We start from the raw sequence: 15,440 nt of genomic DNA, 5'->3' as shown, positions 1-15,440 counted from the left end.
ATATTTTTGCCAACGTAATTTTAACTAATTCTGGTGGAGTAGCTCTTCTTTTACTTCCCTGTACTTTGGTTGACTCCAGTAAACTTTGGTTGACTTGTTGAAGGTGCTGGGTTGGGTTTGCTTCACCCATTATTTAGAACCAACATTCCCTAGCCCTGTGCAGGGAGAATACGCATCAAAATAGTAACCTAATATATCTACTAAAGCAGCAGTACATCGGGAAAGTGGTGGATGGGAAGGGGGACACTGGTGTTTTCTGGGCTCTCACTTGGATACTGAAATCCTCTGGAACAACTCAGGCCAGCCACTGGGTCTGTGTTTGGCTATGGATTTGAGTCTATCAGCTTAATCATCAAATCCTTAGATTGAACTGAAATTGAGCAGTTGTCATGGTTCACACATTTTTCCTGGTGTGTCAGTCTTTGAAAGTAAATAGCTTTAGTTCCCCTAGAAAACACTCATTTCACAGACTTTATCAGTATGCTTGAACCTCAAGAATGCTGAATGAAAAACCCTCAGAGGAAACATTTTTTCTGTTCAAAGTCTTAATGTGAGTAAACACTTAAAGCCAAAAGGTTGTTATTTTTCCATATTAAAAGGCAGAAATTTTAAATGTTTTTATTTTTTCAAGACAAATTGCAGAGCCACTGCAGTTAGTGACCCAGTTATTCCAAAAGGTCTCCATTTTTTGAGAAAATATAAATGTGTTACCAAGAAGATTTTCTGCATGATTAATATCAAAACATGAAAGGCAGATTGAATTTAACCGTATATCAGCATTTACAGGTCTCAGAGAAGGGAAGTTATTTAGAAGGTGATAGAACTGTAATTGCCATTTCAACAAAAAAGCAATCAGTGAAGAATAAAACAAGCTTAGTCTGCCAAAATGAAGATTTGGAAGTTAATCAAATGCCTTCTCAGCCAGCCTGTCATGGTGCTATGTGTATCTGAAATTCCTACGTTGCTGTTGATTTCTAAAACTACACTACAGTTTTGTACTCCTTTAAAATGAGTAAGGTGTTTTCCAGACTCAATAGAGAATTAAAAGGCTAGATTCTTCTCTGCTTCCTCTTTCCACATTTATACTAATTCCTTCTCATCTATTAAGTGATTCTGCACCACTGGCAGACCACAATTTAACCCCAAATCCAACATTTTGCTTTGTAACTTTTATTTTAAAATGAATGTCTCTTGAAATCCTCATAAAACCAAAATATTACGCTCTACTATGCATTGTGCATTAAAATAAGTATTAGGCAGGAAAATGCAAAGCAAAACCTGTTTAAAATAAGACCAGCTTTTATTGTTGTTTCTGCCTCGATCACATTCCCACACCAAGTCTTTCAGACAGATAACAGTTTTAAGCAGGTAACTCTACATCCTGTATGTTTTATTGACTGTCCTAATTCATCATACTGTCACCAGTTAAATATCCACTGTGCATCACTGTTAATCTCATTCAGCTCATTCTTCCTATGGTTTACTCTGAGCTTTCCTGATATCTCTGTCTCATGCTGTTTGTTTCCAATCACTTCTTCCAGCAACCTGCTCTCCCCATTTCCTCTCTAATTATTTGGTTTTTATCTCACTCCACCTGGTCTTTTAGTTAAGCAAAACTTCTGCCTCTAAGTAAATGAAAAATCTCTGATTGATTAGACAGGGCACTCAACATCTCAATACCATCATTATGTACAGTTATTTTTTTCCTGCAATGGTTACACTTGGGTTTTTGATAGCTATCTTAACTCTAATTTGGCAATACTGTGAAAGTTTAGCAGGTACTTTCTGTGTAATTAGTTTACGGTAGTTCTCCTAGTAAGTTCCCGTTTTCATATATTTTAAAACCACACAATTTAAAATGTAGGAGTAATGAATGGCCTCAAGGTACAAGTTTTAGTAGTTCCTTTATGCATTAAGCTGTGTGTTCAAACCTGCACCCTTGGCAATGGTAGGATAGGAACTATTGCCTTTAACTTTATTACAAACTGGATCACTTCCTCACACTAGAGAATTTCTACTCTTCACCTCAAGCAAAGGTTAATTCAGTAGGAATTTTGTTCTACAGCTTTTTGACAGCACCCTGTAGCCTAAAACCATCTTGTCTGCAGCATTCAGGATGATAAAGGGCAATGCTTACTATGAATCCTGATAGACTCAGTTGGACTTGCTTGTCATGGAACATGCACTACCACAAGAATAATCCAAAACAATTAGTGATCTTCAATGAGAGTCATACCTTTGAGAATTTGCTATGAATATCTACTCATATGCAGGGTTAAATAAAAGTGGGACATTTTTTTCTCTGCTGTATTTGGTACTGGATCCCTCAAGGCACAGTTGTATAGGAAGAGGGAACTCTGTGGACAGCATCAGGAGGCCTTACTGCAAAAAAGCAGTCTAGCAGGAGAAAAACACACAGACTTAAGGTAGACAGATGCACTTCTTTCCCTCAAAGCCCCTCTCAGGCTGTCAAATTACCATGGTGACTCTAATCCCAAAGTCATTCCTTCAGTCTCACACCTGACCATCATCTCAATTGCAGTATGTCCTCGCTGGCACCCTCCAAATACTGCATCCTCTCTCCACCACTTCACTCCAAAGTATTCATCACAATTCTGCCTACATAGGACTCAGAAAAGATATGTTGGTCTAGGGGAAAAATCAGTATCTGATACGGCTATCTTATTCTTACTGCTGATTTTTTTCAGGTCAGTAACTGAAACACAGTATTTTAATACAAAGGAGATATAAGTTTGTTTTCACTGATGAGTAAAACAGTCATTCTCACATGTACTCACATAAGTACTAACACTTCAAAGTAATTAAGCTGTTCACTGAACAGAAAAACAATTCTGTAGTGTTTTCAGCAATTAAAGTATGATTGACAGAATGCAAAGCATAATGATTAGGTTTCATCATTTGAAGAAAGATTTAAAGAAGGTGAAACCAGTTCTTGTAATTATTCTTTATTAATATTTATCAAACTGTACCATCCCTCTATTTGTTAAATGCAGTGAATCTTCTATAACTAGCTCACTATAAAAAGTTTTGCTTTAGCGCCATAATTTTGTCATATTTTACAAGGGTTACAACTGACAGCAGCAGGTGTGTAATACACATTCACATTCCCTGCTCACATCTACTGAACTGAGCATTTACACTTCATATGGGGGCATTAAACTAAATATATAACTGTTCCTGAATTAGAGATTTAAATCAAGGGACTGAGTACAAGATGTACCTCAAATGAATACAGCTGTGAAGTCAATGTGATAGCTAATACAAATACAAGGTTCCTTGGTAAGCCCTACTCATTCCTTATGGTTTTCTACTGATGATGAAGACTGATGTGTAAAATCACAGCAAATGTGGATGCCCCCGTGGTACCTTTCAAACATAAATTACTGGGTTTACACTCAGTGCGAGCTGCCTGCTTAAGAGAAAAGGATATTGTCTTGAGTTAGACATAGTAAATAAACAGAATAACAATTTGCACTACTATTCTCTGTACTGCATTCTGATTTTTCTCATTTTAAGAAAATATCTAGATCAATAATGGCTAATTAAATTTTGGTTCTTTTGTTGGGAGTCTGTCTGCAAACAGATTGTTTTTCACATCCTTGGTTGTCCAGAAAGAACATTTCATAATCAAAAGAAATTATTAGAGACAAAACAAGAGTATGCTATCCTACAGGGTGTAAGAGCAGCATCTGTGGACCTAGATTCAGTATTCTCAGTTGTAGAGAGGACAGTATAGTGAACCTATGCAGTTTGAGGTAGTGCGAGTATGAGGGCCAGTGCTGAGTGAAAGGACATCACACCTGCTGCATTTTAATGGGACTTGAAGTTGTTTTGCAGAAAGTGATGTATGGCAGTCACATAATGCACTGCCAAAGCCTCATCAGACATCAGCAGAAACCTACAAAGGTGTCAGGCTTAAAGTCTCCTACTCAACAGGAGCCTGCAAGAGGTAGATGTGCAATTTTACCAAAAAGTAGTCAACAGTAACTTCAGATGTCTCCATTACAGTTACTAAACTCAGAATTCCAGTCCTGAGAATGGCTATGTCTGGCAAGGAAATAGGCAAGAGAACAAGAGAGGGGATACTTGAGGCTTTGGGTTACGACTTCATGTGTATATGTGCACCATCATCTATCCATCCATTTTTATATGAATTTTCTGGGAATTTCAAAGATTAAAGTTATCAAAAAAGACATTCAGAGCCCTTATTGTTTAAAAACATGCATTTTGTCAGATGAAAATCTTGCATATACTTGTTGGATGCTCCTATTGCTTATAAATACTATAGGGTAATATGGTAAAGTCTGTAACAACCATACTCTGTGGGACTTTTCTTTAAACATTTTCATAATATACTACAAGGGAAGATGTTAATCACATACACCATTTCTGTCATTTAGTCATAGTACACTGCTAATACTCCCTCCCAAGAACGTATGCTCAGTTTATGCTCTCATGAAGTAAGATTTATCCTTGTACATCTAAGTCTGGAAGATGAGCATGGTAAAGGATATCCAGAACACTTTTCCCATAAACTCTATGAGAAAGAAACTAGATATTTATTGGGAAGAAGGAACATATTCCTGTTCTTCTCCCTCTTTCAGAACTGTAAGGAAGAACAAATAAATCAGAGCAGGAAAGAGGCTTTGCTCTGTTTAGATCCAGCCAGCAGAGAACAAAACTCTTGTCTCCTTCAGACAGATAAAGTCAACTTGAACGAGTTTAGAAAAGTCAGTAGCTCCCCAACCACAGAAGGACTGGTCTACCATTACAGCTTCCAGCTGCTCAGGGAGACCTTGTCTTCTCATTAAAGACTTTTAGGAGCAATAAAGAGTGCAAGCTACTCCTACTATGTTGTATTGCCTGGCTACGAGGCACAGAACGTTGAGGAAACGGTCCCCTGGAAGGTGGTCTGATGGCCAGGCTCTCCCACAAGAAAATGTCCTTTACATGCAGAGCATTCTTAAAAATATAGAGACATAAAGATAGGAATTATCTAGGCTTTGATGGGAGGCATGTTTTGAACCATTTAACATCTAAAAGGCAAGAAGGGAAAATTTACATTTTTACTGGATTTTATCGGATTTACTCCATCATTTTGAATTATTATAGTTTGGGGCCCATTAAGTAGAACTGCACTTTCATTTAGTGAGGTTTTTAATATTTAATGTTGGTTTTCCTATGTTATATACATTGTAATAGTGTATAGTTAAAATTAATTTAGTCTAGTATAATTTGAATTTGGTGAAAATGCCAGAAGGATCATACTGGAACTATAATAACAGTAGCAATAGCATTTCTGGAAGACTGAAATAGTGTTATGCCTAAGAAGAGTATTTCCAGTAGCTCAAGCTCAAAAAGTCATCCAGATAGGGAAAAAAGCAGTAGAAATAATTTCAGGTGGGAAATGAACCAGTACATATTCCATAACCTCTCTCCAGCTTTTTTTCAGATATAATGATGGCAATTAGGACAGAATATACTGTTTCTTTGATATTGTCTACAGATGCCAAGTCTACATGCTCAGTTGGGTTATTCAATTCTTAAAATGCATTATGGTCAAATCACACTTTCTAAAGTGGTTTTCTGTCAGAACTACATCAAATGAAAGCCTTATTGCTGGCTTAAATGTAATTCAGTTCACCCTTGTTGTGTCAGGACATGTTTTTATATATAAGGTGAAAGAAATGAAAAAATTAAAAAAAAAAACATTAGTCATCATGAAAGCTTTTTAATACCATCAGCACTACCATAAATCCAGATGATAAACTGTACACTATTCAGAAGAAAGAAATAGAATAAAATTAACATTATATTAGTCTAGATTAATCATAGTGATTTCTGTCATTCTATGCAAAATAAAAGCTTGACTATTTCAGATTTTAAAGTTTCTTCTCAGAATTTAACATTATTTGCATTGAGAGGCAACTAAGATGCCCATGCACAGAAGAAAGAATACAAGATTTTGGACTGGTAGGGTTGATAAATTCATATCCTCGTTCTAAACAAAAGCATATCCTTGTTCTAAACAAAAGCAAAGAAGCATTAATGACTTGGGTCCATGTGTTTAGCAGTAACATTTCACAATAGTAACCCAATGAAGCTCTTTAGTGCTGGTGACAGGTAAATGCTTGACAAGTTTATGGTGAGGAAAAAAGCTTCAATAAATAACTTGAAAATCTGCCTCTCTTCTTGCTTGCATAATTATTGCTTTTTATAATGGCTTAATGGAACAGCAAAGCATAGGTGAAAAAAGGCTAGAAAAGAGGAACCCTCTTTGGAGCTAATAGGATGTATAGTGGGTTTTTTACTTTTTCTAAGAGGAATAGCTACTTAACAGCCATTAGGCCTCTCACAGACTTAAGGGGAGAATTTAAAGATCTTTTTAATATGGATAGATCTGTCTAGGGATCAGACCTAAAACAGGGGAGATGAAGATTTTTCTCTGTGCAAGTAGAGAATAATAGTTTCAGGATGTTTTAACAGAAAAAAGAAAATTATGGAATCTCTCACTTGAGCTTTTCTCCCTAATCCTGGTTATCCAAGAAGATTACAACCAGAAATCTGGTGCTTTCTTTACAACAAGGGAGAAATTTGATCCTGAATGCTTCAAAGGGCAAGAGGCCAGTCCTGCAGGGACTCTGATGTTTCTGGTAAAATCCTTGTCACTTGAAAACCACGTTTTCAATAAATTGAAATTTTAGCAGAAATTTTCCCTTTTTTAATGAGGAAGAAAAAGTCAGACTTCAAACTCACTGAAGGAGGTGGAAATTGTGTGAAAAGAACATCTGGAAAGTTTTCAGGCTTTGATCAGAAGTGCATCAGGTTTTTCAGCTGTATTCTGGCTTAGTTATATAAAAAGATAGAACCAAAAAGGAAAAAAGAAAAAAAAATTGACTGAAAGATATTTTTCCTGTCAAAATTAAAAAAAACCTTGGATAGAAAATTTCACTTTAAAAAAAGGAAACCATATACTTCTGTTAACATTTTCTACTGACAGTTTTCCAAACAGATGTGACTAGGAAACTGTTGTCAGTTTTCCTGTGGGGAGGTGTAGCTGGTATGTCTTATGCTCCCCTGAAGCATCCCTGACTGCCTAGTTGAAGCTGGTAGCATTAATGGATCACATATAATAAGACTCAGATATTTAGATGATACCTGTTCCTGCCTCTACTGGAAGAATGGTCCTCAAAAGCATTGACTAATACTGGATTTTTGCAGTTTCACGATGGGGCTGGTAAAAGAAATCAGAAGATATACAATTATATCCTACAGTATGTACACAAGAACAATAATAAAATGGGCAACAACAAAAGGGAAGCCACTGAGGAAAGATCCATCAATCTGGTAACTATAGGCATTGCTGAAAGTACACAGTCAGTAGAAGTGGAGTAAGGTATATAAATAGCGTGATGAGACTGAAGCAAAGAATTCTACATGCAGTTTATTTAGATTGAATGCTATTATGCAAATAAAGCATTTCATTGCAAAACAGCTAAGATGCATTATTCTATTTCCTGCTGCTAAAATAGACATTATGCAGCAGTTGTTTGCATAGCATTATTGAGGGGAGGTATACTTCAACCTCAACAGCTCTTGCTCAATTCACTGTTATTATTTTGGTCCATACAGTCTAATTCAGGACTGTTGCACAGTCCTGATTGTCCACTGGTGCAGGAAAACTATTCTTCTTTTAGCCTTCGATGGTTTAAGGTGGGAAAGTCTAATAGATATTGATACTTGATTGATTTGTGAAAAAGTGAAATTATAGTCCTCTTCGCTCTTTTCTTCAGCTGTCTTGGCTTCTTTTTGAGGTTCTGCTGGAAGAAATTCTATGCCTTCATACTAAAGCCAACATTTCATTTCTCAGTTTCTACAGATCAAGTGATGAGATGTCATGTGTGAACCCCCTGAAGGCTAAGAAGAGAAACTGACTTCCCCACAGAAAATTGTGAACTGCGGTTTCTTGCTGGCTAGCAACACCTTTGATTCAATTTGTATGAAACTCAATTTACTTATTAAAATGGACGTTACTGTTCAAATATTAGAAATTCCATTTCTTATATGTTCTAAGCTGTACAATTGTCAGATTTTTATGGTTTAGATTGTAAATGTGGTTTTCTCTGGCTAATTATTGGTATTATTTTTTTAATTTTGATGTCTTAAAGGCCAATGTACTGTATCATAATAATATGAAGGACATATTTAACAGGTGTGGAAAACACTGTATACAAATGTATATTTCTAAAAGCTATTTTTATGATTAGCATGTTTTACTGTTTTACCATATTTAGAGTCAGGTGATATTGCACTTCTTTGTTTAATATTTAATTCAAACAAGACCATTATGATCAGTGTCACAATTACATACATTGTATGGTATCTTCCATTATTTTATTTAATTTATTTTTCATTGGAAATAATTATGTTTAGTAATAGGACAGCTTCTAAAAAGTGAAAATGTCAAAATAAGAGAGTAATCTTTGATAAACTATAAATTGGATCCTCCTGTAAATCCCTTTCTTTAGATAAGCACTCTCTGTGATGCCATTCATCAAACATTGTTACAGCTGTTCCTGCAAATCTCTAAAGGCTATTTGTTGTTACCATATGGAAAGCTTCCATGACAGTCAGTCTCCTGTCCAGCCAGAAAAATTATTTATAGGCTGTCAATATCTGACAGCCTGAGTTAACCTATTTATTACTTTTTGGGTTATTTTCTGGCAGTAGTCTTTTCACTCACAAACTTCTAAATCCCTCCTAAAAGCTTGAAGTTGGAATAATTAATTATTACAGATGTAGGGGAATCTCAGTATAGAATTTCTTAATAAATCATATTTCCTTTCAAACAGAATGGATGCATTATTTCTCTCATGTTACTAAGACATTAAGAGTATCAAAGCATATATGATAGGGGCATAAGGTCTCCTTCTCTAATAAAAGCACCAACTTGCTCACCATCCCAAAGTCAGACTTCCTTAGCACTGCAGATGACATGAAACAAGGAATATATCATCTACATCTTTATGTGAGATACAGTCCTATAGAAAGAGACATGTCTTTAAAGTGATTGTAGAGAAATAAATAATTTAGTAACTACAGCTTTTCAAGGGAAAAACGTTATTTTAGGAAGTATATTAGGCAGTCAAATGGAGCTTGGACCCAGCTGTGTTCCAGTCTGCAGCACGGAGCCCTGACATCCATTGATATCCATGACCAGAGGTGTTTGGTATTTGGGATCATCCAGCACTACAAAGATGAATTCTTGCCTTGCCCTTTCAATCATTCTCTGTAGGCTGAAAGCAAGAGAAAACAAAAGATACCAGAGAGACTCTTTAAAAGATTGAACTTTAAATTTCTATTTTAAAAAGCAGTTTCTGACATGATAGGTTCACCTCAAATAGTGGGGGTATGAGGAGGTGGGAGCTCAAGGTCTCTGGTCAGGTTTCCAGCATGGGGACCATCACCAAAGACAGACTGATATTCTTCGAAAAATTTGAAAGAAAAGCATACATTTGAATTTAATTATCTATTACTGAGTGGGAAATTTCTTCACTAGGTGACTATGTAACATAGCACTCACAGTTATGTTTGTGTACCTTATATTTAGCTTGTCTATTGTCTGTGGAGTTACATGGTTTACATAGGTGCTGAGTGGTACCTAGCTACTTAATTAAGGAAAGACTAGAATAAGTAGTTTTACTTGAGAATAAAGAATCGCAGCTTCAGAATTTACCAAGGCTGAATGTCCCAGAAAAGTGCAGGAAAAAAAAAATTACTTCTGTGTAAGTGAAATGTTAGGTAAAATCAGAGGGTGAAATACTTCTCCACTTTCTATCTGTTAATATAGGTTATGATCATTTTTAACTCTAAAAATGCAGTAAGAATTGCCATTCTGGGATCTCCATCTTTGTCTGACAGTTAAAAAAAAAAAACTCCAAACTTTAGCAGCTCAGGGGGCATTTTCCCCTTGGCTGATTTAAGAGGTGGAGAATGTCATCCAAGGAGATCAGTTCTGATATTGGCATTATAAACCAGATATGAGCAACATCTAGGTATACCATCTCTTCACCACCTCCATTCCAAATGAGCTAATACTCAGAGAAAGCACTCTTAGATTTTTACACATTCTTTACAATCATTATCCTTAGATTATAAACTCACCGAAATAATTGCACATTCATAATATTGACACTGTTTCACACCAGAGTTTAAGTCCTGAATATATTTTGAACACAAAAAGACAGCCCTGATAACACCATGAGGGACTATTTCATTTGCAAGCCCGAAGATTGTTACGTCATGCAGTCTATTACTAGCAAGGTTTCTCAATGGCATGTTTGCTTCAAATCACTGCAGAGGATGCTGGTAGCTTCAACAGAGCTTGATAGTTCTCTGCTGCTCATGTGTGTGGTATGCTCGGTGTTGTTTGCCACCACTACCTGTATTGTTTTACATGAGTTATGTCAATTGTGGGATTTTTTTAACATTGTTCATCCCTTGCAATATGGAAGAATAAGAAACAAAAAAGATCTTGTCAATCAGTTTGGATAGTAAACAGTCTTATAAAATCCTTTACGGACAGACCTGAATCAAGTCAATTCATTTTCTACACAGACCTATATGCTCTGTGTATTTCAGACATTTGTTTCAAACCTGTGCAGCTGCATGAGTGGAAATATTTATTAAAAAGCTTTAAAGTTTGGATCAAGAAGAAATATTTTCACTTTTGTAAACTCTTGTATTACATATTGTTTCAATTCTTATTAGTTTTCTCTATATTTCCATTTTTAGTTCTGAAAAATCACAGTACTTAAACAATGTAGATAGCTACAATCTTGTAAGCAGTCCTGTTTTTAATTGGTGCCACTGCAATATGGAATTAAAACATTCAGAGTTTGCCCATGCAGAGCAGATTGATGGTTCATTACAGTTTTCTTTAAAATTTGTAATATAATTTTTACATGTCTGTAAATAAATATTTTCTCTGATTTATGCACTAAATCAGTTTTGCAATTTCTTCTTTCAAAATTTGACTCTAAGACTTTCCAGGCAAAATGTATTTCTCTCATGGAAATAAAGCTCTGTACCCAAGCAAACCAAACAGAAATAGGCTTCCATAATATCAGGTACTTATGTAAGTAAAATGGAGAAAAATGTTAATCCTGCTATCATGTTAACAGTTTGAGAAATTTAAGCACCAGTCCTGTATTAAAAAAGTTACTAACAAGAAATGTGACAAACTGCCTGAAAAGAAAGAATTCTTCAGTGGGATGAAAAAGAGAGAGGCACAGAAGTCTTTCCTATTCAGTCTGCAGAGCAGTGAAGGGGTTCTGCAAGGACACCTCAGGCATCAGGGGACGTTACGAGCTTCCATTCTTCTGCATTGCTGGATCCTCTCCCTTCTGTGTGTGCCGATGGAGGAGTTTTCTTCAGGCTGTGGGGCCCAAAAGTTTGGTTTGGGGCTGTGGGACCATCCAGACTACACTTGGAACCAGCTCACTCCTTCTCAGCCTCCCCAGTGTTATGAAGCTTTCAAACCACTTCCTGCAGCTCAGCCATTTGCCACAGGATGCCCTCTACCTGAACACACCTTTGGCAGGCAGGTCTGCAGCCTTTTCCTGCCCTTGATCCAGGAGAAAGGTCTTAGAACTTCTTTCAGCCTGAAGTCTGCACTGGAGCCTCTCCCTTCACCAGCTCCATCTGTGTGGAGGCATCAGCCACTGCTGGGGTAGATGGTGCAAACTCCCCCACCAGAGCTGCAGCCTTTGCTCTTGGTTGAGCACCTACCATTCTGCCTTGGGGTTCAAGTAGGGTGAGCATCCTTGACCTGTGCAGATGATCACAGAACATGCCTGGTTGCTGGATTATGTGCACTACAAGTCTCTTCATTTGGCTAGGGGAATGCCCCACATTCAAAGAGGTGCCCTTCCACACAAGCTGCCGCTCCACACCTTGGCTGAGGCATCAAGCCCTGTTTGCCTGACCTGGTCCCCACGCTCCTGGCCACTGGTGCTTTCCAGGGCTGCCCTTTGTGGGAATGGGGGACAGACACTGTTATTCCAGGCCTTGCCCATGCCTCCTCAGCCACTCTTGTGCAAGCTGCTGGCTCCAGCTGGGATCCATTCTGCACCTTATCTATTGCCATTAGGGACAAACCCAAATATTTTTGAGTTTGTAATGAGATCCTGTCTCTTTGCCTTAGGACTCCCAAAGGGTGGCTCCAAAGCAAAACACTGGAAAGATTTTCTTCTCATAAATTCTTTTCTCTGAGACAGTAACCTTGTTCTATGTCTTTATAACTTCAGGTTTTTATCTTCCCTGAAATAAACTTGTAGCTCATAAGAGCTCACCAAAGTCACCCATTCAGATACAACTGCTACAGATCAGAATAAACACCTCTACATGGTTAGGTTCCCACACAAGAGGAAGAATAGTGTGTGTGGTGAAGCTAAGGACAGCTGTACACCCTAAACTAGGAGAAAAGATGTTTCTTTTGGCCAGCACCTGCCAATCTTAACAGTCAGCCAAAGACAGACTGGACTAAAGATAGTCTATTCCTGGAGAAAGGAGGGTCTAGCCAAGAATATGACTAGATGCAGGAAAGATTCTGTACTCTAAGTAAAACCAGCACAACTTTATAACTTATTACTGTACCTCTGACATTTCTCAGAAATGAAATATCCTGACCATGAGGATGAGAGAGTAAAAACACCCATGTACAGCAGTTACAACCTTATTCTCACAGTTCATGCCCTTATAATAACGAGCTCTGGGAAACTGATTAGAAAATCCTCTGAGAAACTGCTTCAAAAAGACACTGAGTGCGCCAGGGAACAAAGAATTATTAGGTTTTGGATGGTGGGATTATTAACTCATTTGAGACAAAAAGAGCTTGAAGTTTTGGGGGGCTATAGTAAGCATTTTTTTTTATTAACCTCTCAAAGAAAGATTGCTCTTCCACACTTGTGTGAAAAGAATTAATCCACAAGTATCACATTGTATTTTAACAGAAAATTAGTTCACATCCACCATCCATCCCCTATAAATCCCACTAATCAAGCAAAAGTGTTTCTAAAGGTTATATTTAAATCTTTCTGGTACTGTCCTGGCTACATACACTTAACAGCCTACAGTAATGGAGAAGAATCTTTGCATAATCACTCTGTTGGTGTTTTACCATGTGTGAATATATCTATGGTATGGAGCTATGCATATGTGGAAAAAAACAATATCCTTCCATTGCTTTGTGCTTTAGATAATTTGAAATGTTTCTCCTCAAACAGAGACAACTATTGTTGTGGAAAATAAGAATCTAATTCATCCCTGTTGATATCAGTCACTAAATGAGTACCTTCAGTATCTACTCCAACTGGATTTTTAAGCAGAAACTGTGACCAGTGCTAACCCTATGAAGGGTTGCAGCAGCATTTGGCATGTTATTTAAAGAAAGAAGAAATGGTAATTCATATTGACGCTGCTAATATTGCTGCTGCAGCAGGACCACACTGGAACATGGTGGAGGAACAGAGGATATTCAGTGTGGCAGGGCTGCAGCTTGAATCTAGTACTGAGATCTGAAGGAACATTGAAAGGATTTTACCTCAGGATGACTAAGGAAATTACTGAAGGGAGATGCTCATGTACTCATTTCAAATTTGAAGAAACTTCCCCCATATATTTATTTTTACGTCCTTCCCTGTATGCCATGATTCTGACTATTCTTTCAAGGGCTAAGCCTCAAAATTTGCTAGGTGTCTTTGGCTGAACTTCCTGAGAATTCAACACTTAGCAATATATATTCAATCATATGAAACATTAATCCCTTGTTCAGAACTTTGGCTTTGGTGTTTAATCCACAAGGCAAGGTACAGATTTCATAAATGACTGTTTACTTGAGTAGTTACATTAACTGTAAATCCAAGCTTCCATTGACTGGAAAACTATAGATCATGGAATTGTTTTTGTTGGAAGGAACCTGAAAGATCACACAGTTCCAAACCCTCTTCCCTGATCAGGAAGACTTTTCACTAGACCAACAAGCTCAAAGCCTCATCCAAGCTAGCCTTGAACAATTCCAGGAATGACACATTCCCAACTTTTCTGGGAAATCAGAATAGTGTCTCAGCACCTCATACTAAAGAACTTCTTCCTAATATCTAGGAAGGCTAGGAATTCCTAGGAATATCTAATTTTCTTTTCTTTTCTTTTTTAATTTCTGTTTTTCCAACAGACAATCTTTTATATTCTGGTCTCCATCAGTAGTCTACTTTAAACAGGAAGACAAATTTTTACACAATATGTGATATCAAGCAAATAAACATCTAGATATTTCTTAGTTCTACATAGGACAACTTTCAGTGACATATGTGATGACATATCGCAAATGATGTTTTACAATTCCTTGTTTTACTATTCACTGAGCACTATTATTTAAGGTAGCAGGCTTCACAAAATCTATCAGGTCATGACTCAAGAACATAAAATCAGTTTTTGACAGCAAGCTATATAAAATCAATTGTGCTGATTTCAAGGATGAGTGACCTTTCAAATTTTGATACTTCTGCATTTACATGAGGATCATTTGCAAGTGAATTACAAGTTCTGAATTATTTTTGTGGTAGGTCAACAAGGTGGGAAAACAGTAATCCAGGAGTGCTACCAGTTTATATATGGCTCATTCTGACCAATTTGGAGGATCCAAGCCATGTCACAAAATAACACGATAGAAGCAGACAATCAATAATGGCAATAAGAAAAACTACAAAAATCAGCACCCATGAAATTGCATACAGGCAACCATGTCGACAAATGACATTGCTGACTGTTCTATCAGACGTAGACCTTAGGTACAAGGGAAGCTCTGTAAAACCCCATTCAATGCAGAGCTACAAAGAGACCCCATTTGATGCTCCTGCCTATTCAAGGCAGTGAAGAACCTTAGCAGATGTTAGATTTCTGGCAGCTTCCTCAGAGCTTTTCAAAAATGTCTTTATAGGGGACAAGCTCATGCTTTTTTCACATCACCTTCATTCCCCTCTTTTAGTGTGGTTTGCCTCATCTGTTAAATTACAAGATTTTTAAGAGAGGACAAATGCAGTGAAGTGATCTCCCAGGAATGAAGAGCAGGAGTGAGTGGATGTGTGCCCACATGCACTTGCACAGCCCACCGACTTGGAAATGGAGGAGATTCCTTCTCTTCTCCACTGCCCAGAGCAAACTCCTTGAGAAGCGAAGTTTGAGCAAGAGACTGAGTTTGGAGGACAAAACTGTCAGGGAGCTTATCAGTTCCTGTTCAAATATGTTTTTTATAGATTCTTTTTCATCTGCAGACCTCATGTAGTCACAGAAGCAGAAAGCTGAAACATTTATTAGTTATAGACAGGGGATGTAGGACATGCAGAGGCCATTTAGCTGTC

The 15,440-nt window shown here is 37.3% G+C and overlaps 1 protein-coding gene across 7 annotated transcripts in view; it reads left to right on the top strand.

The window, feature by feature from the left end:
• The window catches only part of RALYL (RALY RNA binding protein like), a 405,043-nt gene that overhangs the window by 367,159 nt on the left and 22,444 nt on the right, over positions 1 to 15,440 (top strand). For 3 of the 7 annotated variants that reach the window (XM_050333109.1, XM_050333090.1, XM_050333126.1), the window contains one exon: positions 7,892 to 11,025. The exons of the other annotated variants lie outside the window; for them this stretch is intronic. In XM_050333109.1, coding sequence (XP_050189066.1) covers positions 7,892 to 7,926 — 35 coding nt within the window. In that variant the 3' untranslated portion in view covers positions 7,927 to 11,025. Of the gene's footprint in view, positions 1 to 7,891; positions 11,026 to 15,440 lie in introns of those variants that run through there. 7 annotated transcript variants of the gene reach the window in all.

This window comes from Myiozetetes cayanensis, unplaced genomic scaffold (assembly GCF_022539395.1).
Source record: "Myiozetetes cayanensis isolate MyiCay16 unplaced genomic scaffold, myiCay2020 scf1, whole genome shotgun sequence".
Taxonomy (NCBI): domain Eukaryota; kingdom Metazoa; phylum Chordata; class Aves; order Passeriformes; family Tyrannidae; genus Myiozetetes; species Myiozetetes cayanensis.
The sequence above is the reverse complement of the archived record's forward strand: the minus strand, read 5'-3'. Positions and strand labels throughout refer to the sequence as shown.